Here is a 22292-nt window from a genome sequence, read left to right as displayed (position 1 = left end):
CTCCTGCAAGTGCATGAACTCCTTACAAGGAGAAAATGCTGGATCCTGAGTCAGAAAACTCAGATTCTCCCTGGACCACCACCAACTAAGCTTTGTGACCATAGACAGGTTCGGCACTCTGAGCGCTTACTGCCTAAGGTACTAAATGACCACACAGGCTTAGATGACTAGTATGATCTCTCTTTTTTGGGGGGCGGGGGGACAAAGTCTCGCTTTGTTGCTCAGGCTAGAGTGCAGTGGTGCAGTATTGGCTCACTGCAACCTCTGCCTCCCAGGTTCAAGCAATTCTGCTTCACTCTCCTAAGTACCTGGGATTATAGGTGCCCACCACCATGTCTGGCTAATTTTTAGCAGAGATGGGGTCTCACCATGTTGGTCAGGCTAGTCTTGAATGCCTGACCTCAAGTGATCCACTCACCTTAGCCTCCCAAAGTGCTGGGATTATAGGTGTGAGCCACTGCACCCAGCCTAGTACAATCTTTTAGCTCTAGCCTGTGGTTTTTAACTTATCACGCCTGACTAATTTTTGTATTTTTTAGTAGAGACCAGGTTTTGCCATGTTGGCCAGGCTCATCTTGAACTCCTGACCTCATCTGATCTGCCCGCCTCAACCTCCCACAGTGCTGGGATTACAGACGTGAGCCACCACACCTGGCTTCCATATATTTTTTTTATAGCTTATTTATAACCATGCCTAAGTGCCTAAAATCAGCTTCAATTAATTGTATGATTAAATAATATATTCAAATTATTTTAAAAGGTAAATAGCAAAGAGGTTAGTTGATAAGAGAAGACATTACTTACAGCTTTTTTATCAGGTTGGCTATCATCATAGCCAGTTGTAAGGTCCCTGATGGCAGAAATTTCAAATTTGCCACAAGCTTTTGGATAATTATTTTTTCCATCATAGTTTCTGAGGTTTTCAAATAATTTCTTAATGGTGTCTTGATCATGGCAGATAAAATAGGAAGCTTTGGTAATATGGTAGCCATACCTATCAAACAAATAAAAATTCATGCAATATGAGGAACAAATAATGTTGCAGGGTGGACACAGGACATGTACCAACCAGCGTATTCTAAAAGAAATATGGCTGGGCACAGTGGCTCACACCTGTAATCCCAGCACTTTGGAAGGCTGAGGTGGGCAGATCACCTGAGGTCAGGAGTTGGAGACCAGCCTGGCCAACATGGTGAAACCTGGAATGTACTAAAAATTCAAAAATTAGCTGGGTGTGGTGGTGTGTGCCTGTAATCTCAGCTACTCAAGAGGCTGAGGCAGGAGAATCACTTGAACCTGGAAGGTGGAGGATGCAGTGAGCTGAGATCACACCACTGCACTCCAGCCTGGGCAACAAGAGTGAGACTCTGTCTCAAAAAATGAAAAGAAAAAAATGATAAAATAAATGTAATGGCCATAACTAATTCAAAAGGAATAATTTTAAGAAGACCATTAAAAAAGAGGTCCAGGCTGGGCACTGTGGCTTACACCTGTAATCTCAGTACTTTGGGAGGCTGAGGCGGGCAGTTTACCTGAGGTCAGGATTTCGAGAGTAGCCTGGCCAACATGGTGAAACTCCCATCTCTACTAAAACTATAAAAATTAGCCAGGCATGGGCAAGCCTGTAATCGCAGCTTCTCGGGAGACTGAGGCAGAAGAACTGCTTGAACCTGGAGGCAGAAGTTTTAGTAAGCCGAGATCATGCCACTGCACTCCAGCCTGGATGACAGACCAAGACTGTCTCAAAAAAAAAAAAAAAAAAGAAGTCCAACAACCTACCCCAGGAATCACCAAATGACTGCCTGGTCTTCCATCTGCATTTGCACAGACAGCCACATCACACCTATGACTTTCTATATTGTCTCTGGATGCTTTTGCATCACACAGGCAAGGCAGAGTTGAGTAACTGCTACAAAAAATGAATAGATGTATTATGAAGACATTTAGTCTTTTTTGACATTGGACACTTAAAATCACATTCTTTCAGGTTGTCATTTGTTAAGAGTTAATGCAATCAGAAATGGTCATTACTAAGTGGTTACGTATCAAAAGGAAAAGGTGATCTCTTATTTGGTGTTTTTAAAATTTTTTTTTGAGAGTTTTGTTCTTGTTGCCCAGGCTGGAGTGCAATGGAGTGATCTCGGCCCACTGCAACCTTTGCCTCCCAGGTTCAAGCAATTCTCCTGCCTCAGCCTCCTGAGTAGCTAGAGTTACAAGGTGCCCACCATCATGCCCAGCTAATTTTTGTATGTTTAACAGAGACAGGATTTCACCATGTTGGCCAGGCTGGCCTTGAACTCCCAATCTCAGGTGATCCATACGCCTCAGCCTCCCAAAGTGATGAGATTACAGGTGTGAGCCACTGTGTCTGGCCTTACTTGGTTTTTATAAGAAATAGAATTCATTACCAAAATAAAAGCATTGCAAAGAATATTAGTATCTTATGCATAAGTATATAATAGAACATTTCAAAATATTATTTCAATCCAACAGAGTCAATAACAACTTACTCCACATAAATGGCCTTTAGTTGCTGAGATAAAGACAAATTCTTGGTTGCTAGAAAGCTAGCCAACTCTGCACTTATGACAGCGGCACTGACTCCATCTTTGTCCAGAACAAAAGGGCAGCACATGTATCCTGCAGAAACACACATTATAAATACATCTATACAATACTGTGTCAAACCACATGTGAGTATGAATCCTGGCTATTGCATATTAGAGATTGTGCAGTGTTGCGTGTATGCATGTTTTTCATTAACTACCGTATGTTTAAGAATTTAGCCCAGTGCCTAGCACATAGCAAGCCTTCAAGAAGTATTTGCTAAAGAACCTGCAATATTTTCCCTTCTGGCCACATGGTGCTTATTCACTAGTCATACAACTCCTTCCAGCTCATGAAATTGTTTCTAATTGTCCTAGTCAATACATCTCTCTTTCTCCTCTGAATCCCAATAGTATTTATTAGTTACATTATTCATTTTGACATGTGGCCTATACTCTTGTGTGTGATTATTTAACTAAATCTATCTAAGCTGCTGTAGGCTAAGGTCAGTGTCATCTATTTCTTTTAGAGTCACTGAGTAATAGACATGCAATTAATACTTGATAAATGAGTGTAAGAAAATCTTTTTTAAAATAAAAAGCTATAGAGAGACAAGTCTGCCAAATGTGACAAGAAAAGAGCAGAACCTGAGCGATTACACTTTCTTCAGTTCATTAAATCATGTGTGTGTTGTTGTTACAGAGAATATACAAATGAATACAAATAAATCTAATGCATAATAGTTTTTGCTAAATTGATAGCTAAAAACATTTGGTACAATGTGAATTTCAAATTTCTATAGCTAGCTCTCCTTTCTGTTCATTTATATTGACAGTTTAGGACAAGGGTTTTTCTGTCAGTCTGGCTGGACCTGGGTCATCCTTTTGGGTGACTATCACTTTGATAACAGCAGCAAACCATGCCTTCCTTCTCCTTTCCTCTGGACAGACCCTAGCATAGATCCTCAATAGCACTTTTGGAGAAGGATGAATATTAAATACCACAGTGTTTAGGCCTGGATATTAAACACCACAGTGGGGGAAACATCACAACTCTCAAATTACATGTACCAGCAGCCAAGCATCAACTCTCACTGTTTTTAGTCATCTGGTCAAAGGATTCTAACATGAATGACTTGGTTATTTTAAGACATTCCTTTTGGCTGTAAATTATCGGAGATGTCAGTTTTGGAGTAGTACACTCCAACATTCAACCTGAGTACTGGAGAAGCAAAATAAACTGTTTCACTAGGGACCTTTTGAATCCCAATCCAAACCTTTTCCTTTTTCTTTTTAACCAATGCCTTCACCTTCACCATCGCTTCTTACCAATAGCTTCTTCAAATGCAAATAAGACAGTTTTCCCCTGGTCTATTAGCTGTTTGGCTCTGTTTCCCATCCACTTAAAGCCAGTTAATGTTTCCTAAAAGGATAATCCAAAACAGAAAGACAGACCTTAGATCTTCTACGGAGCAGATGAAAGGAAAATGAGCGAGTCCCAGGAACACCTTACCTCAAAATGAAAACCCTCCTTTAGGGCAATGGCCCGCAAGATTTTGGAGGAGACGGTGCTGGACAACATGTAAATGTCTTTGAGAGCACTGCGATCCCGGTTCTTCTCTTTCCAAGACGTAAAAAGCCACCAGCCCAGGAGGGCCCCCAACTCATTGCCCGAAAACACTCTCCATTCACCACTGAAAGAAAAGAAACAACAATATCAATTCATTTCCATGATCTTAAGGAAGACACTAGAGTGTCATGGGGATAGAACAATTCAGCAAACAAAGCCTCAAAGTATTTTCTGCAAGGCTGTTCTTGTTATTCATCATCTTTAAATAACTGAGCAGAAACGTTAAGTGCCATTTTATAAACATCTGAGCAGCTACCATATATATCAGCCAGTTTGCCTGAACAGACATCCTGTCTTTGAAGACTGTGTAAAGTAAGTATGTCAGACATGACACACAATGCCTCTATATGAATCTTTTGCAAAGCCTTTGGTTTTAAATATAACAGATATGCTGGCAAGATCCCCCATATATACAGTAAGTGTTGCTATCTCAATTTCTGGACTGGTCAGTGTTGCTGATTTTGAGAGGGGACATCTCAGTACCCCTTCAGATCTAGCTCGGTCCTAAATGGTCAGAACATCAGAGAAAAGTTGTGTGATTTCTGCTCCTTTTGGCAGTCCAGATGGCTAGAAGTAAATCTCACCTAAAAGGACGTTATCACTTTAGCTTACCTTTCTCAACACTGATACAGAATTGAACCTGTTTTATCATAATCTAAAACCCTATCCTTTTAACAGCAGCACCCTCCTGCCCCCAAAACATCACATAGGCTACTTGACACCAGAAATTGCTTGGGCCCTGCCTACCTTTCAACTTTAGCTCCCATGTACCTACTTCTCCTTTGTACAAACTCTCTGGTTAGACTTGTCTTAAACACTGTGGCGATACCCCACAGGATTCCTCTCTGGTCTGTCCAAACTAAATTCAGCATCTGCTTGAAGGTACAGCTCCCTCCTAAACCCCTCAGCAAATACTGAAGCACACAGCTAGCACCAAAGTACTTTACCCTCATCAGACACTGAGATATTACTTATAATACAAATCAGTTACAAAATGAGAAGCTCCCAAATAGGAATTTCAATTTGAAATATACACTGGGTTGATTTACTCTGCATCATGCTTGCCAATCACGTAACCTCTCACCATTGGAAGACTCCACAGGAGGTTTAGTGAAATGATCATTTGCAAAATAAATGGGATATGTTTCCAAATAGGTACTGTCTCCCCAGGAACATTTTACCAATGAAGAGATCATCCTTTATACTTTCCACAATACAGGCAATCACAGTTAATTTTACCTGTCTTGCTTTTCTGCCACAGCAAGCCTATCAGCATCCGGGTCATTTGCTAACACAATTCTGGCCTCGGTTTTGTCAGCCAGAGCAAAAGATAACGTCTGAAAAAGAGTTTGAAAATAAAGATTATTTAATCAAGAATTGAGCATATGGTAGTCTTTAAAAACATTCAGCTCCTTAAGAACTCAAAGAGAACTTTCCCCTCTTAGAAAGATAATACATGACACCAACCAAGACCAGCTCCAGAAGTGAAATTTAGCAAACAAAAGCTAAGAGAAAGGTAAGCTAAGGTGATCCATCCTGATAGGTGAGATTTACTTCTAGCCATCTGGACTGCATTGCTGTGTGATCAGACTCACAAATAAAACAAAATAAACTGAGAGTCTGAATACCCCTGCTACCCTAACCTTTAAAAATGTTATAGGAATCATTCTGTAAGCATACTTCTTCATATCAGAAAAATGACAAGAAATAAAAATCATAACCTGATAAAACTTCACTCTATTATTGCTTCTTTTTGGCATTAAGGAGGCAAGGTAAATTAAATTAAATTAATTGAATTTAAAGCACCATTTAGAGTTCAGCTCTCATATCCTGATCCTGGGGTGTCTACTTTGAAAGATCCTTTAAGAAATTAATGACCAATGGGGCCGGGCGCGGTGGCTCATGCCCGTAATCCCAGCACTTTAGGAGGCAGAGGTGGGCAGATCACGAGGTCAGGAGTTCGAGACCAGCCTGACCAACACGGTGAAACCCCATCTCTACTAAAAATACAAAAATTAGCCAGATTTGGTGGTGTGCGCCTGTAATTCCAGCTACTTGGGAGGCTGAGGGAGGAGAATCACTTGAACCTGGGAGGCAGAAGTTGCAGTGAGCCAAGATCCCACCATTGCACTCCAACCTAGGCAATCAAGTAAGATTCTGTCTCAAAAAAAAACAGAAAGAAAAAAGAAAAAAGAAAGAAATGAATGACTAACAAATATGTATATTTCCTTTTCTTTTTTTTTTTTCGAGATGGAGTCTTGTTCTCTCACCGAGGCTGGAGTGCAGTGGTGGGGTCTCAGATCATTGCAACCTTTACCTCCCAGCCTCAAACAATTCTAGTGATGGCTTCCTGAGTAGCTGAGATTATAGGCACGTAGCACCACATCTGCTAATTTTTGTATTTTTAGTAGAGATGGGGTTTAGACATGTTGCCCGGGCTGGTCTCAAACTCCTGACCTCAAATGATCTGCCCGCCTCGGCCTCCCAAAGTGCTAGGGATTACAGGCATGAGCCACCGCAGCCAGCCATATACACATATTTCCAATGCTGAAATTCGTTTTTCTTCAGCACAATGAAAACACATAAAAGTGTATGTTACTTGACAGTAATAGTTTTGAATATAAAAGGAGATTTTATAATTTAAAAAAAAATTAGGTTACCAAGACATCTTTCCCCTCTTCAGGATTCGGGTATTTCACTGTTGGAAACTCAGGATCCGGGTCTTTCTGTTCAGGAACAGCCTCAGGAGGAACGAGGTCAAAAGCCTTGAAAGCCGACTGCACAAAGTTATGACCCACCCCATGGACAGAGGTGTGCACGAACTTCACCTTTGTCTCCCTGTTCACGCTCCTAGAATCAGACACACCATGGAATATGATAAAAGGTAGAAATAGGGCTCTCAAAACTGCAAGGTTTGCAAGAAGGTACAGGACAACTGAATATCTTTCTAATTCCATTTCAAAGAAACAAAACGTATCCATTCTCTCCCAGATATATATATTCCCTTTCTCAACATACTCAAGTTTTAAATTCTCCTCCGTAGTTATTTTCAGCAAATCTGATTATTTCAGGTTTTATGTATCCCATCTAGAGTGGGACACAAAGAACCTCAAGTTCATGTTCCCATACAAGACTCCCTCCCGGCCCAACAGGCTCCCTGTCAGTGCCAGAGCCAGTCCAGGACAGTTTCAGGGCTCCACACACCCATACATCTCTAAAGCGACAGGTCCCCAAATGTCTATCAGCTTCAGAAATGATTTTCAAAATGTCCCTTTTAACAAAATGTAATGAGTTATCCTATACATAAAGATAGAAAAAATAAAATTTTAATTTTGGGAGGCCGAGGCGGGCGGATCACCTGAGTTTGAGACCAGCCTGACCAACATGGAGAAATCCTGTCACTACTAAAAATACAAAATTAGCGAGGCCTAGTGGCTCAAGCCTGTAATCCCAGCTACTCGGGAGGCTGAGGCAGAAGAATCACTTCAACCTGGGAGGCAGAGGTTGGGTGAGCCAAGACTGCACCATTGCACTCCAGCCTGGGCAACAAGAGCGAAACTCCATCTCAAAAAATAAATAAATAAATAAAAATAAGATAAAACTTTTTGTTTGCCAAGTGACAATCCTGTTTGGTACCATGCCATGACTTAGGGACTTCATACAGACTAACAACAATTAAAATTAACAGGAGAAGTTACAGAAAAGGAAAAGACTTTAAAAATTTCCAATGCTCTGATGGCTGGAATCTTATTATCCATTTCTTTTGAGAAGGAATAAATGAACAAGGTCTTCTCTAAGAGAGCCATGGTTTAAAACAAGCATACCCTGAAAATAAAATGCATCTGGAAAAATAAATATGTAAGATTAGGGAGGAAAAATCTGGAAAGAAAACTCTCTTGGATTTTAAAATATGTAATAAACCTAGAGTAATTAAAACAGCTTGGTACTAGATACAAAAAGGCGGATTAAAGGAACAGAAGAGAGAGTTCAGAAGTTCATCCAATTTGAAATAGAAAATGAACACAGATGAAACAATGCCAAGTGGTTAGCATGCTCTGGAGTCAGACTCTGAATTTAAATCCTGGAGCTCTGCCATCTATAAGCTATGTGACTGCTGGCTATTAACCACTCTTCCTTGTAGTTTTCTCATCTGTAACATGCATGATAATGTATTAGAATTTACTGGCATTACTATAAGGATTAAAATGAAATATGTTGGCTGGGCACAGTGGCTCACCCCTGTAATCCTCACACTGTGGGAGGCTGAGGCGGGTGGATTGCTTGAACTCAGGAGTATGAGACCAGCCTGGGTAACATGGTGACACCCCACCTCTACAAAAAAAATATAAAAAAATCAGCAGGGCATGGTGGCGTGCACCTGTAGTCCCAGCTACTCAGAAGGCTGAGGCAGGAGCATCCTTTGAACCTGGGAGGTCAAGGCTGCAGTGAGCCAAGATCACAACACTGCACTCCAGCCTGGGTGACAACATGAGACCCTGTCTCAAAAAAAAAAAAAATTACATATTAAGGTTCTTCAACAGTTATCTGACACATAATAAGCACTTGATTAATGTTAGAAATTGTTTCATAAAGGTGACCTTTCCAGTTAGTCAAAAAAAAAAAAAACAGATTCTTCCATTGATGTTGGTACAACTACAAACCTTTTAGAAAAAAAATCTAATCTGCTTTCCTACTTCATGCCTCATATAAAATTAAAAATCACTAAAGAGACAAAGGATTTAAATATTATAAAACACAAACATGGGAGTTACAGAGAAAGAACAAGGAAAATTTTTTGTGTTATGTTAATAATTTTGTTATACAGCGTATCTTCCTAAGGATGACATAAAACCCAGAAGCTATAAAATATTTATTAAATTTAATAAATATTTTTAAATTTAATGTTTATTTAATAAATATTTTTAATTTAATATTTATTTAATAAATATTTTTAATATGTTAAATATTTTTATTTAATAAATATTTAATAAATATTAAATTTAAAAAATATTTATCAAATTTAATAAATATCTTACAGCTTCTTGGTTTTATGTCATGCTTAGGAATATTATAAAATATGATAAATATTATAATAAATATTATAAAAGTTTTTAAACAGTTCAGCAAAAAGTTTCAATAAAAAATTCCAAAGGTAACAACAGAAAACAACATCCAAAACAGTTTTCTCTATAAACAAAGATGTTTATAAATATAAAAGGTGAACAAATACATAGAAAAATATAGGTTAATTAAAGAATACAAATAAAAGTGAGCTATTACTTTCAACTAGCAAATCAGGAAAAACGAGAAAATGGATCATAGCACAGGAGGAAATGAGATCATATACTGCCGTCATCTACTGCTAGTAGGAGCACCAGCTGGTATACTTTTGGAAGGCAATCTGCTAAGCACTATCAACTTTGTGAATGCACATACAATTCTGACGCCAGAAAGTTATCTTATGGATACACATGTGCACCCATGCACGTGCGTGTAGACACACACACATACACACACAAGTACTCAGCACACACACGTACTGTGCACAAGGGGGTTGACTCCTTAGCTACTAGGAGTGGAAAACCAGAAAATGAATGCTTCATTCTTCATAAAGTTAAAGCAGAGGGGCAGAGGTTAAGTTCACAGATGTGTTTTGTCTGGATTACACACCATTAAAAAATGGTCCAATATAGAGGAATTAGGAGATTTCATACACAAAATCCAAGTTTCCAGTTTTTTGGGAAGAGGAGAACTCAGATGATTTGGCAACTGAGACCTATATTTGCATGTAGGCAACACTTGGCCACTTGGCTGGCATAGCTGCTCCCTTCAGACAGGACTCGGCTTTCACACTCTGCATTGGAGTGGGCACTACCAGCTGATCCAATGAATTCAGTATCAAAGACAACCGACAAGTTCAGTTTCTTTAAATCAGTGGTTTCAGCCGGGCACAGTGGCTCATGCCTGTAATCCCAGCACTTTGAGAGGCCAAAGCAGGCAGATCACGAGGTCGGGAGTTCAAGACCAGCCTGACCAATATGGTGAAATCCTGTCTCCACTAAAAATACAAAAATCAGCCAGGCATGGTGGCACGTGCCTGTAATCCCAGCTACTCAGGAGGCTGAGGCAGGAAAACCGCTTAAACCCAGGAGGTGGAAGTTGTAGTGAGCTGAGATCATGACACTGCACTCCAGCCTGGGCAACAGAGTGAGACTATGTCTCAAAAAAAAAAAAAAAAAAAAGAAAGAAAGAAAGAAACCAGTGTTTTCTTGCTAGGGGGACAATCACAATGAGGAGGGAAGACACTACTGTCACTCTGCTAGACCACTGTCTACCCAACAGTTAGGACTGAGTCTGTGGCATTGAGTTAAATACACAGGTGCAGCCACCTTTAAGACAGAAAGTCAGGACTAATAGGGACTAACATAGAAAGGGGTCCATGACAAATTAATTAGGGAGGAAAAGGGCACAGAACAAACCACACACGCATTATATTCCTATTTATGGTTTTGAAGTATATTATACATACACATATGCAGAAAATTTTTGGAAGGAAAAATACCAGTGTTTACTCTTTAACACTTTTGAGCAAGTTTTTAAAACATACATATATATGTACACAGACACATACACACTTACATGTATGAATATGAATAGGTATGAATCACATACATGTATGGAATCTATAACAGGTCAGCCAACTACGGCCTACGGGCAAGCCACCCACTTCTGTTTGCACTCCTTCACTGACATTGCACCTCTGACTGCGTGTGTACTAAAACTGCAGAATTGACTAGTTGAGAAAGAGTCTATGTGGCCTTCAAAGCCAAAAATATTTACTATCTGTTCCTTTAAGAAAAGTCTGCCAATGCCTAATCTACAGCCTCTAAAATCAGCTGCAGCTGGCTGGCTGTGGTGGCTCATGCCTATAATCCCAGCACTTTGGGAGGCCAAGGCGGGTGGACCATTTGGGGCCAGAAGTTTGAGACTAGCCTGGCCTACATGCCAATACCTCGTTTCTACTAAACACACACACACACACACACACACACAGAGAAAACTAGCTGGGTGCGGTGGCTCACGCCTATAGTCCCAGCTACCTGGGAGGCTGAGGCACAAGAATCGCTTGAACCCAGGAGGCAAAGGTTGTAGTGAGCCGCGATGGTGCCACTGCACTCCAGCCTGGGTGACAGAGTGAGACCCTGTCTCAAAATAAATAAATGAAATAAAATGAAATCAGATGCAGCTGTAGTACATGAACCAGTTAGAGAAAAACTTCATCAAGAGTGATAGAATTTGGCTGAATCATATTAACTTAACTCACTTAAGGTCAGTGGAGACACAATTCATTTACCTGTGGAAACAGTATTTTTTAAGGTCTTCAAAGTAGTCAGTATTGATGGAAGCACTCGGATTGTGAAGAAGGGGACTGCTATCAATTAAAGAATCATCCCAAGCTTGAGGCCACGGTTCTAGATTTTCTTCAATAGCCCGAGAAATCCCTTTATCATGAGGAGAGATGATCTGAGCTCCATTATCCCAATAGACCTAGAGAACCCAGGAACACATTCAGAGGGTTTACAGCGAATGGAAATAAGGCACCTACTACCTATGGTCCCAAAGGATACAGACATAGGATTCCTATAGAAGGATGTACGTGTGGAGTAGAAAAAGGAAAATACCTTATAACCATTATCCTGCTTTGGATTGTGAGATGCAGTTATCATGATTCCAGCACAAAGTTTCAAATGCGATACTGTGAATGGCTGCAACGGCAGGAAACAAGAACAAACAATCTTAAACAAAAAACCAGATATCCTTAAAATGTCTATTTTATATTGTTCATGCCAGCTTGCTCCCTTTCAATAAACATAATATATAAATAGCATAATATTTTTGAGCCACACCCCAGCAGTATGCAATTACCCTTAGAACTAACTGGCTGTTCAAAATTCCAGGATGCATTTCCTAATAAGAAAGGCGAGTAATTTCCTCAGTGCCTTCTCATTCCGTCTTCTACTTAGTAGAGCTAGAAAATTCTTCAAACACAACGATGGTCTAAGCTGCTGCTCCAACGCTTTCAAGGCTCGTATTTGAGACAGAAGTTTGGGGATTCAGCTTACTCCCTCCAACTGCTTCTCCCTCTCCTCCTCTTTCTTATTTGCTTTAAAGGAAAAAAATGTTGAGAAAAACACTGAGGGGCTGGGCATGATGGCTCATGCCTGTAATCTCACCACTTTGGGAGGCTGAGACAGATGGATCACCTGAGATCAGTAGTTCAAGACCAGCCTGGCAAACAGTGAAACCAAAATAACAAAAACATTAGCCAGGCATGATGGTGGGCACCTGTAATCTCAGCTACTTGGGAGGCTGAGGCAGGGGAAACTCTTGAACCTGGGAAATGGAGGTTGCAGTGAGCTGAGATCGTGCCACTGCACTCCAGCCCAGGTGACAAGAAGGAAACTCTGTCTCAAAAAAAAATAATAAAAAAAGTTGAGGGAATGGAGAATGCTCTTGCAGGTTTTACAGGTTGCTCATTTATCTCACTCCAGGGTTAAATATTTATATTTCAGCTCAGCTCCCATCTCTATTACTTCCCAAAATGGGAGGAGGGGTTGGATTATTCCACCTATTGGGGCAAATGACACTGATTATACACAGGCAACCTGAGATTTAAATTGTCCGTCCCCTCCATTCTCCCACCAAGAATCACTGCAGTCACTCAACCCCCTGGAAGTTATGTCACATCTCTCAGGTGTCCTGGGCCAAAGAAAAGGGGAGAACGACTCCTCAGTGTGAGCAAAGGATCATGACACACTGGTTCAATTCATGTCTGATATAAAATTAACAGCTATTAACACTTAGTACAGAAGGCAATTAGGATGCTTGAATACATAGCAATTTTTCCATCAAACAATGAAACCGAACTACATTTAGATGTGAATAGAGTGGCTACCAGGTTATTTACAGCCTAGCGGTGCTGCATCTACCTGTCAGTGCACTAGAGCCAGCAAACACAAAATGATTTAGAACCTCCTTCTTTGGCGATACAGTCTCATTTCAACTAGATGTAAGTAACTGCGTCCAAATCACATTTTCCAAAAACATACTCTCAGCATCTGGCCCAGCTCTTAAAAGTTTTGCCTGAATGCACACGTATGTTTATTGTGGCACTGTTCACAGAAGCAAAGACTTGGAACTAACCCAAATGCCCATCAGTGGTAGACTGAATAAAGAAAATGTGGCACATATACACCATAGAATACTATGCAGCCATAAAAAAGGATGAGCTCATGTCCTTTGCAGGGACATGGACAAAGCTGAAAAACATCATTCTCAGCAAATTAACACAAGAACAGAAAACCAAACACTGCATCTTCTCACTCATAAGTGGGAGTTGAACAGTGAGAACACATGAACACAGGGAGGGAAACATCACACACCAGAGTCTGTTGGTGGGTGGGTGGGCTAGGGGAGGGATAGCATTAAGAGAAACACCTAAAGTAGATGATGGGGTGATGGATGCAGCCAACCACCATGACATGCGTATATGCGTATACCTATGTAACAAACCTGCATGTTCTGTACATGTAACCCGGAACTTAAAGTACAATTTTAAAAAATGTAAAAAACAAAAAAAGTTTTGTCTATATCAAAGCAACAGCGGTCACAGTCCCTACTGTCTTTTTCTTCAGATTTTGCTACATAAAGGATTTGATAAACGTCTTACTCAAACATGCCAAGCATGCTCTCTGTACTAGCCATGAATAGCATTTAGAATAAAACATTTGTATAAAACAGGGGTGTGCCAGCTTGTCAGAAATACTCATGACAAGACAGGGTTTGAGTGAATTCAGATTTCGACCCAAGAAGTTTCCTAATCATGATAGCTGAAAATAAGAACTACAAACCAAATTTTAAAACAGAGAAAAGGCTGGGCACGGTGGCTCACGCCTGTAATCCCAACAATTTGGGAGTCTGAGGCAGGTGGATCACCTGAGGTCAGGAGTTCGAGACCAGCCTGGTCAACATGAGAAAACCCCACCTCTATTAAAAATGCAAAAATTGGCTGGGTGTGGTGGCAGGCACCTGTAATACCAACTACTCGGGAGGCTGAGTCAGGAGAAATTGCTTGAACCCAGGAAACGGAGGTTGCAGTGAGCCGAGATCACACCACTGCACTCCAGCCTAGGCAACAGAGCCCTCAATAAAAAAAAAAGAAAAAGAAAAAAAATTTTGCTAACTCACTCAAATATCCTTAGAATGCAAGCAAAAGGAAAACTGCACTTAAAAAAAAAAAAACAATTCCAAAGAATCAAAAGTTGAATAGCAGAGAAATAGTACTCGGATGTGGGAGAAACATTCCTGCAGAGAAAAGAGAATGCCTCATACATGCCAAAGAGCTCCTCTGTCATTCAAACAGTCCAATCCCTAAAGATGGTAAAATTCAGCCAAGTCCCATCCCCCATCACGTGACAGGAAATTATGAAAGGAAAGAGCTACTCACCACAAAGGGTGTTGGCGTTATATCAGAAAAGAGGTAGACAGGAATCCCCTGACTGATAAATGTGGTTGCAGCAAGTCGGGCAAACCTGAGAAGGCAGAGTGACAGGGAAGAAAAGGAGAGTTGAGTTATCATGACTGTGAGTGATGGGAAGAAGGAAATGAATGCTGAATGTTCTTTAGGGTGAATTCAGCAGCCAGATCAAGGAGAGCATTTATTACGATCTTTACCTTGGCATGGGACAGCAAAGCTGGAGGACTCTCAGGAGTCATCTCATTTCACTCCTTTGTTTTACAGAAGTGAAACTAAAGGCAAGAAAGGCCAGGCACCTTTCCCCAGGTCCAACAGCCACTTAGTGGCAGAGGCTGGCTGCATCCCGGCCTTTCAGCTCTCCGTCTAGCTCAGTGGTTCTCAGCCAAGGCAACTCTGCACCTTCCTCTTCCAGGCATCTGAAATGTCTGGAAACATTTTTGGTTGTCACACTGGGGAATGGAGAGAGTTGCTCCTGGCAGCTAGTAGGAAGAGGTCAGGGGTGCTGCTAAACACCTTACAATGCACCCTACAACCACAACAAGAAATCATCCCGCCACTGTGAAGTCACATGTCAACAGTGCAGAGGCTGAGAAATCCCAGCCTAAGCCTGTCACAACCCAGCATACACCATGCAGACTGGAGTTCGATTAGAGATTGCTTTATTTGAAATATAAGACATCCTGGAGTATGCATGTGTATATACACACACACACATACACACACACACACACACACACATAAACACACACACACATCTTGGTTCCAATCAGCCTTTGGAAGAAAACTTAATTCTTTGACATTTGTCTCAACTTCCACAGCAACTTGCTTAGGGCAAGACACAGAAAACGGCAGCAAATCTTTCTTCATAGTGGTGTAAAACACATTACCACAAAAATAAATGAGCAATTTACTTAAAATGAACAACATTATACCATCACTCGGTCAGACAATCAGATCATTCATCCTCTCCCCAAATACTTCTTGAGCACTAGCTTCATCGAACACTATTCTGAAGGCTGGCTGGGGCACAAAGAAGAGAGCTCCACTCTCTTTATATGTTACAAATGTGCACAAAAAAATGCAACGTGTTCTCTGCATATACTTAACACTTACTGCTTACGTTACCCAGTAGATATTTAAAATTGGAAGAATAAACATTTCTTCAGGTGAAATTCAGAAACTGCAGTCATTTCCAACTCCTTAAGAAGATTCCATTCACTCATCACGAATATTTTACCATGTATTGGTTAAACATTTACGTTATGATCTCTGAATGTCTTGCACATTGTAAGTGATAGAGAACAGCTTTGAGTACCACTCCATCCCATCCCATCAAACTGTGCGACCTGAACCATAAGCTTACATCAGTAACATCACTCACTTTCAGGAAATGATATGGCTCTAAGGCCAGGGCAAAAAAAATATGTACCTTAATTGATAATGTTAACATATCTCTGAAGGTTGCATCAATCAGAAGCAGGGCAGTCAGCCTAAAATGAAGAAATTTAAGAAGCTCACCAGGCAGATTTAGCCATGTATATACACTGTGCACGCTCTGAGCGGAGGATCTGACCTGCCCTGTGGTAGCAGAGGAACATGCTCATGATCTAGTTCTAACTCTACATCCAAAAATTGTAAATGACAAGCTGCTAACACTGGTTTATACCCCATCATTCTCCTGTGAATGGAGTTCATGTGCATCTGTCCTCCAGAGCTATAACTTTTCTCTTGCTTTATTGATAAAAATCACATTTTTTGAGCTGCAAAGCTGAAAACTAAAAATCTTATGCCATCCTGAGTTCAACCTGGGGCTGATGCCACTTGGTGATTTTCCCCAGCTACGCACCCTTCCTCATGGCCACACGTTTGTCCCCATGAGTGCTTCTATCTTAGACTGGAAGCTCCTGATAGGCAAAGATGGGACTCTATAAACCCATCCAGCTCTGTAAAGCTAACGAGACTTTTCATTAGTATTCAACATGTACAAATCTAAGAAACTACTGATACTCTGGAATGATTACAAATTGATCATAACAGAGGAAGTGTTCAAGTAAAAAAGAGGGTTACATAACATGGTTAAGAGCAGGGGTTAGTAACTACAGCCCATTTTGTAAATAAAGTTTTACTGAACACTGCCATGCCCCTGTGTTTGTGCACTGTCTATGGATGTTTCTCTGCTCCATGGGCGAGATAAGTAGTGGTGACGGGATTCATGTCATCTGCAATGTGTTCGATATCCACAATTTGCCCTTTACAGAAAAAGTTTGCTGACCCCTGGTACCAATCTCCTTAGGCTTAAATTGTGACTCCTCCTCTCACATTATAATTGCAGGGTAAAGAGATAAAAGTACATACCTTACAGGTTGCTGTGAGGATAGAATGAGTAAATACGTAAGTGTCGGGTTCATAATCAGCACTCAAATGATTGCTGCTATTACTATTATCATTGTCACCATCAGCATCATATGCCTACAGCTACATAAGAGAGTCCCACTGGTTTAGGAATGTTTCAGAAATGAGCTTGACGTAAGCATTGAAGAGTGGGAAGGGAGTCATGAGGCTTAGGAATACCAGGAGAAAAATATGTATAACAAGGCAAATGAGAGGGAGAAACACTATTTCCAGTTTAAGAAATTTATTTCATTTAGATAGGTATTACATTCTAAATTGTCTAAGTAATTTTATTTCCTCAGCCCAAATGTAAAACCAGAATCTTTAAAAGTTGCCAAGAGAATTTACCCTTTGTTTTTATAGTTAAGCAATGAGGCTCATGAATATATTAAAGTCAAGTTATTGAGATGGTGATTAAAATAAAACTGCAAAGCAAATTATGGAAACATCATTTTGTAAAAATGTGTAAATACCTTTTGCTGCTACCCCCACTGGATGGATGGGCTCGGGCATCAAAACTGATCACGATGCCTTTCTGCTTGAGGTCACTGAACTGCTTTTCCAGGTATCTGCAAAATCCCTACGAATACCCCATAGATTAAAAGAGTACATGTTTTGACATATTTTTATATATACAATATAGAAACATTAACCAAAAATTACGTTTTCTCAAATTTCATAGGATAACACTATAGCAGAGGGGGGAAAATCATCTCAGCAAGGAAACAAACTGAACAAGAAGAAAATAAAGAAAGTAACAGCCTTGTTTATTACCCACGTGTTTTTGTATTAGGCACTGTGTTAGTTGTTGGTCACTTAGTAGCTATTATCTCTAACCTTGGATCAACTTTGTTAGGAAATTTTTTTTTTCCTTCCAGAGACAGGGTCTTGCTCTGTTGCTTAGGCTGGAGTGCAATGGCACGATCATTGTAGCATTGGTCACACTGGGGTCACTACCTGAGACCTTGATCACTAATTTCAGGGGTCTGTCTTACAAACCCTGACTCTGCGACAGATGAATAAAATGCGCTCATACACCAAGTCCAGTAAATGAGTGAGCTAGGGAGGTCGTCAGCTGCTATCGCACCTACCCGACCCCTCACTAGCTGTTCCTCCTTGCATTTATTCAGTATAGATTTAGTAACAGAGGTTCTAAGTCAACAGGCTTGTGGATAATTGACATGGCTAAAAGAGTGGTTTTTGCGAATGATAAAAGCTTTGGTTCTGGGGCCTAGAACAAACACTATTAACGGGTTAATCCCCCTTTGATCTCCCCCTGAGAGGGCCTTCTGGCACAAAGTTTACATGAGTTAGCAAGCTAGTAGAGACAAAGAAATACGGGGTAAACAGACTTAACTGGGGAAGCTTCTTGTGGGAAGTAGAAAAGTTCCTTTTTAAAGTTTCCTTTCTTGTTAAAGAATAAGTGTGCTAATAACTCTGTTAAGCCCTATCCTATGTAGCTGTTAGACATGCCATGCTTACAGGCACGTAGTACACTCTATGTCCTTGTACTTTAACCAAAAGATATCTGCCGGACATGCTCTCAGGCATGTACCAGCTCTCCATTGCTTTTAGCTGTTTAGAAAGGTTTTAAGTTGTTAGTCTATCAGGTTTTAGTTTATATCGTGAGGTCTGGCTTCAGCCAACGGAGATCAGACACAGCAGTAAGAACGACCCCAAATGCATAAGGGATCAACTTGTGTTTTCCTTTGTTCTTTGTACTCTCGTGGCAAGATGGCTAGTGGAAGTACCCTTCCTGCAGTCCAGGAAGTAAAAGTTGGATAGTTATCCTTAACCTTCACCTTACAACCCAATGCTCTAAGGTAAGGACCGGCTGCCTTCAGCCTGTTCTATTATTACAAGTTAATGAAAAGCTTTTGTCCTTCTAAAAGGTTTGAGACTGTATCTTATAGATTTCCTTAATATCTCCCTTAATATTTTGCCAATCACCTTGAGTGAATCCTAACATCATAGTTCATAGTAACCTTGAACTCCTGGGCTTAAGCAATTCCCCCCCACCTCAGCCTCCTGAGTAGCTAACATCTCAGGTGCATGCTACTAGGCCCAACTAATTAAAAAAAAATTTTTATAGAGACAGAGTCTTGCTATTTTGCCCAGGTTGGTCTTGAACTATTGTCAAATGATCTTCCTGTCTTGACCTCCCAAAATGCTGGGATTACAAGTGTGGGCCACTGTACCTGGCCAGAAATCCCATTATACAGATGGGTAAAATAAGACTCAGAGAGGCACAGTGACTTGTCCAGTTTCAGATATTAGAGTAGTAGAGCTGAATTTGTACCCAGGGCTGGTGAGAGGTGGTTCAGTGTAGGGCTTAAAAGCACACCCTCTAGAAGCAGAATCTGTGAATTTATACTCCACGCTGCCACTACAAGCAAATGACAAGTTCCTTAATTTCTTGGTGCCTTAGTTTCCTTTCTGTGAAACAGGAATAACAACAGTACCCACCTCATAGGGCTGTTATAAGCAGTAAATGAATGAAAACATGCAAAGTGCTATAACACCAACTAAGTACTGTATTAAGTGTTTGCTGTTATAAGCATTTTTTGGTGGTTATTTTCCTTCAAAGCCATAAAAACAAAGAAAACTCTGGTTGATTGGGCAAAAATAATAATTCATTTTATATTATTTACTTCACTTTTGCTAAAGGAAGTCTTATAAATGCACGTAACTCTTTTTCTTTTGAAACAGGGTCTCACTCTGTCTCCCATGCTGGAGTGCAATGACATGATCATGGCTCACTACAGCCTCAATCTTTCGGGCGCAAGTAATCCTCTTACCTCAGCCTCCTGAGTAGCTGGGACTACAGGTACACGCCACCATGCCTGGCTAATTAAAAAAAAATTTTTTTTGTAGAGATGGGATCTCGCCATATTGCCCAGGCTGGTTTCAATCTCATGGGCTCAGGCAATCATCCTGCCTTGGCCTCCCAAAGTGCTGGGATTACAGGCATGAGCCACCATGCCTAATCCATAACTTTTATTTTAGGTAGGAGGGGATAAATCACAGCCAATGCTAATTTAGAATGCTTTTCTTTGACAAATACATTGCACTGAGCATATCTTCTGAGGCTGAGTGATGCAAGGAAATAAAGACACGTGTGTTGGTTCTGTGGGTTCCCCAGAAGATACCCAGATGCCTGATACTCTAAGATTTACAATAGTGACAGTTCCCCACTTCCTGCCCAACCCTTGAGCTGTGGCCCCAGGGTTCCCTGAAGCAAACAGCATTCCCATCTCCAGATTCTCTAAAAATCTCTGAGGCCTGCTGAGGATGAAGACCTGAATGAATGGCTAAGGGAAAAGGGAATTCTTACACTAAATGAAAGACTCAGTGGGGGAAGAGGGGGGTTTTCAGAAATAAAATGTTACTATAAAACACAGGAAGCAAGCTTACTTGTATGACTTCAAAAAGTAGAACTAAGACCAATATGTAAAGTGCACAGAAAGGCAGATTTTGGCTTAAAATAATGAAGCCATCTTTCAATGAGAATGGTCCAAAGATAGAATGGCCTCTTTCAGAGAACAGCAGAATTTCCCATCACTGGTATGCTATGGCTAAATAACCTAAGAACACAGAACCCAAAATAGAGCATAGAACATGAATTAATTGGCAGAAGGAAATTATAACCTCTATCAATGAGGCAAACCATACAAAAGTTTCCTCCAGCATCTGTCCTGTTTCCTTTGACATGTTTTTCAATCAGATACATCTGCTTCTTAAACCAACCAGGCAAATTTTGGGGTACATCAGAATGAGGTTCCACACCCAGAGACCAGGAGGAAGGGCACCTACGCTACCATGAAAGTCTGATCAGTGAAAAGTGACCAATATATTTGCCTATCAGCATTCTGCCAGAGAGCACTACCCAAGACTGGGGTGGAAACCTTTGTCATTTGTTCTGGGAATCCTCTTGCCTCTAATTTTGAATCCACTCCTAAGATTTTAAAGATACACCTGCTGCTTGGATAATCACTTGAACAGGAGGTGGAGGTTGCAGTGAGCTGAGATCACGCCACTGCGCTCCAGCCTGGATGACAGACCGAGACACCATCTCAAAAAAAAAAAAAAAAAAAAAAAATCTGCTGCTCAGATAAAACTTTCTTAACTCTTCACATCTCTGTCTCCTATTATAAGTATCCAGAATAGGCAGAACGAGCACTTCAAAGTGGTGGTTTCATGGAGAAAATTATCCCAAGTGGTGGCTGGCTGAATTACATGACGTTTAGCAAAGGGGTTTTACCCTCAGAGGAGACCAATTCTTCTAGGAGGAAAATGGGTAAGATAGTCTTTAATGGGAATACATTTCATTATTCTTGGAAACTAGATGTAGAAAAATTCAGGGGAAAAAGCTCTAGGTTAATCTAGAATCCCTTAGAAACCCCTAACAATTAGGCCCAATGGCAGGTGTGATCAACTGGACTGTCCAAAGATGGCCCCAGTCATATAACCCATCCCATATGTTCCTCTTACAATGTGACATTAATGCTCCTCCAATGAGAAGTGGGTATCTATGCGCCCTCTCCTTGAATAGGAGACAGCCTTACGGACTCACTTTTAACAAACAGAATATGGTAGAAGTGACACTGTGTGTCATAAAAGGTCATAAGAGTCAGTATAGCTTCCAGCTGGTACATTCTCTGTCGCTCCCTCTCTGGATACTCCACTGGAAGCCAGCCACCATGTTATAAAGAAGTCCAGGCTATATGCAGCGGTTCCAGCCCCAGCTAAGATCCCAGCCAATAGCCAGTAATAATTTCAGGCAAGTGAATGAAGCTGCCTTCAAATGGTTCCAGCCTCCAAACTGGCCCAGGTGGTGCTGAGTGGTGCAGAGACAAGCTGTCCCCATTGAATTCTACCAAAGTTGCAGATTTGTGAGCAAAATAAATGTTGCTGTTTTGAACCATTATATTTTCTATGATTTGTTATACAGCTGTAGCAACTGGCACAGAAGGCAACCTTATTTAGCAGCAGGGTTCCTACGTTACCCATAAACTGAACAGGGTTCCCATACTCACCCCATTCAAAGTCTCTCCTCCAATGTCTCAGGGAGCCCTACTGCTTAATAAGAGTTTGTGACCAGGAGTTCCCATGGGAATTAATTTTTTGTTTTTTTTGAGAAAGAGTCTTGCTCAGTTGCCCAGGCTAGAGTCCAGTGGCGTGATGTTAG

General features: G+C 40.8%; 1 protein-coding gene across 6 annotated transcripts in view; it reads right to left on the bottom strand.

Moving 5' to 3' along the window:
- Nucleotides 1-22292, bottom strand: part of PGM2 (phosphoglucomutase 2) — a 39013-nt gene that overhangs the window by 11962 nt on the left and 4759 nt on the right. For 5 of the 6 annotated variants that reach the window (XM_012474988.3, XM_012474989.3, XM_012474990.3 and 2 more), the window contains exons 3-12: nt 17578-17684; nt 14684-14768; nt 11859-11942; nt 11531-11724; nt 6837-7026; nt 5416-5513; nt 4060-4240; nt 3876-3969; nt 2511-2640; nt 805-994 (exon numbers count right to left, since the gene is read on the bottom strand). In XM_012474988.3, coding sequence (XP_012330411.2) covers nt 805-994; nt 2511-2640; nt 3876-3969; nt 4060-4240; nt 5416-5513; nt 6837-7026; nt 11531-11724; nt 11859-11942; nt 14684-14768; nt 17578-17684 — 1353 coding nt within the window. Of the gene's footprint in view, nt 1-804; nt 995-2510; nt 2641-3875; nt 3970-4059; nt 4241-5415; nt 5514-6836; nt 7027-11530; nt 11725-11858; nt 11943-14683; nt 14769-14910; nt 16113-17577; nt 17685-22292 lie in introns of those variants that run through there. The other variant, XM_012474991.3, reaches the window with a different exon arrangement.

The sequence above is a fragment of the Aotus nancymaae genome, unplaced genomic scaffold, assembly GCF_030222135.1.
Source record: "Aotus nancymaae isolate 86718 unplaced genomic scaffold, 86718_ANA_hifiasm-v0.15.2.pri h1tg000006l, whole genome shotgun sequence".
In the NCBI taxonomy this organism is placed as follows: domain Eukaryota; kingdom Metazoa; phylum Chordata; class Mammalia; order Primates; family Aotidae; genus Aotus; species Aotus nancymaae.
Note: the sequence above shows the minus strand (reverse complement) of the source record. Positions and strands in the feature narration are given on the sequence as shown.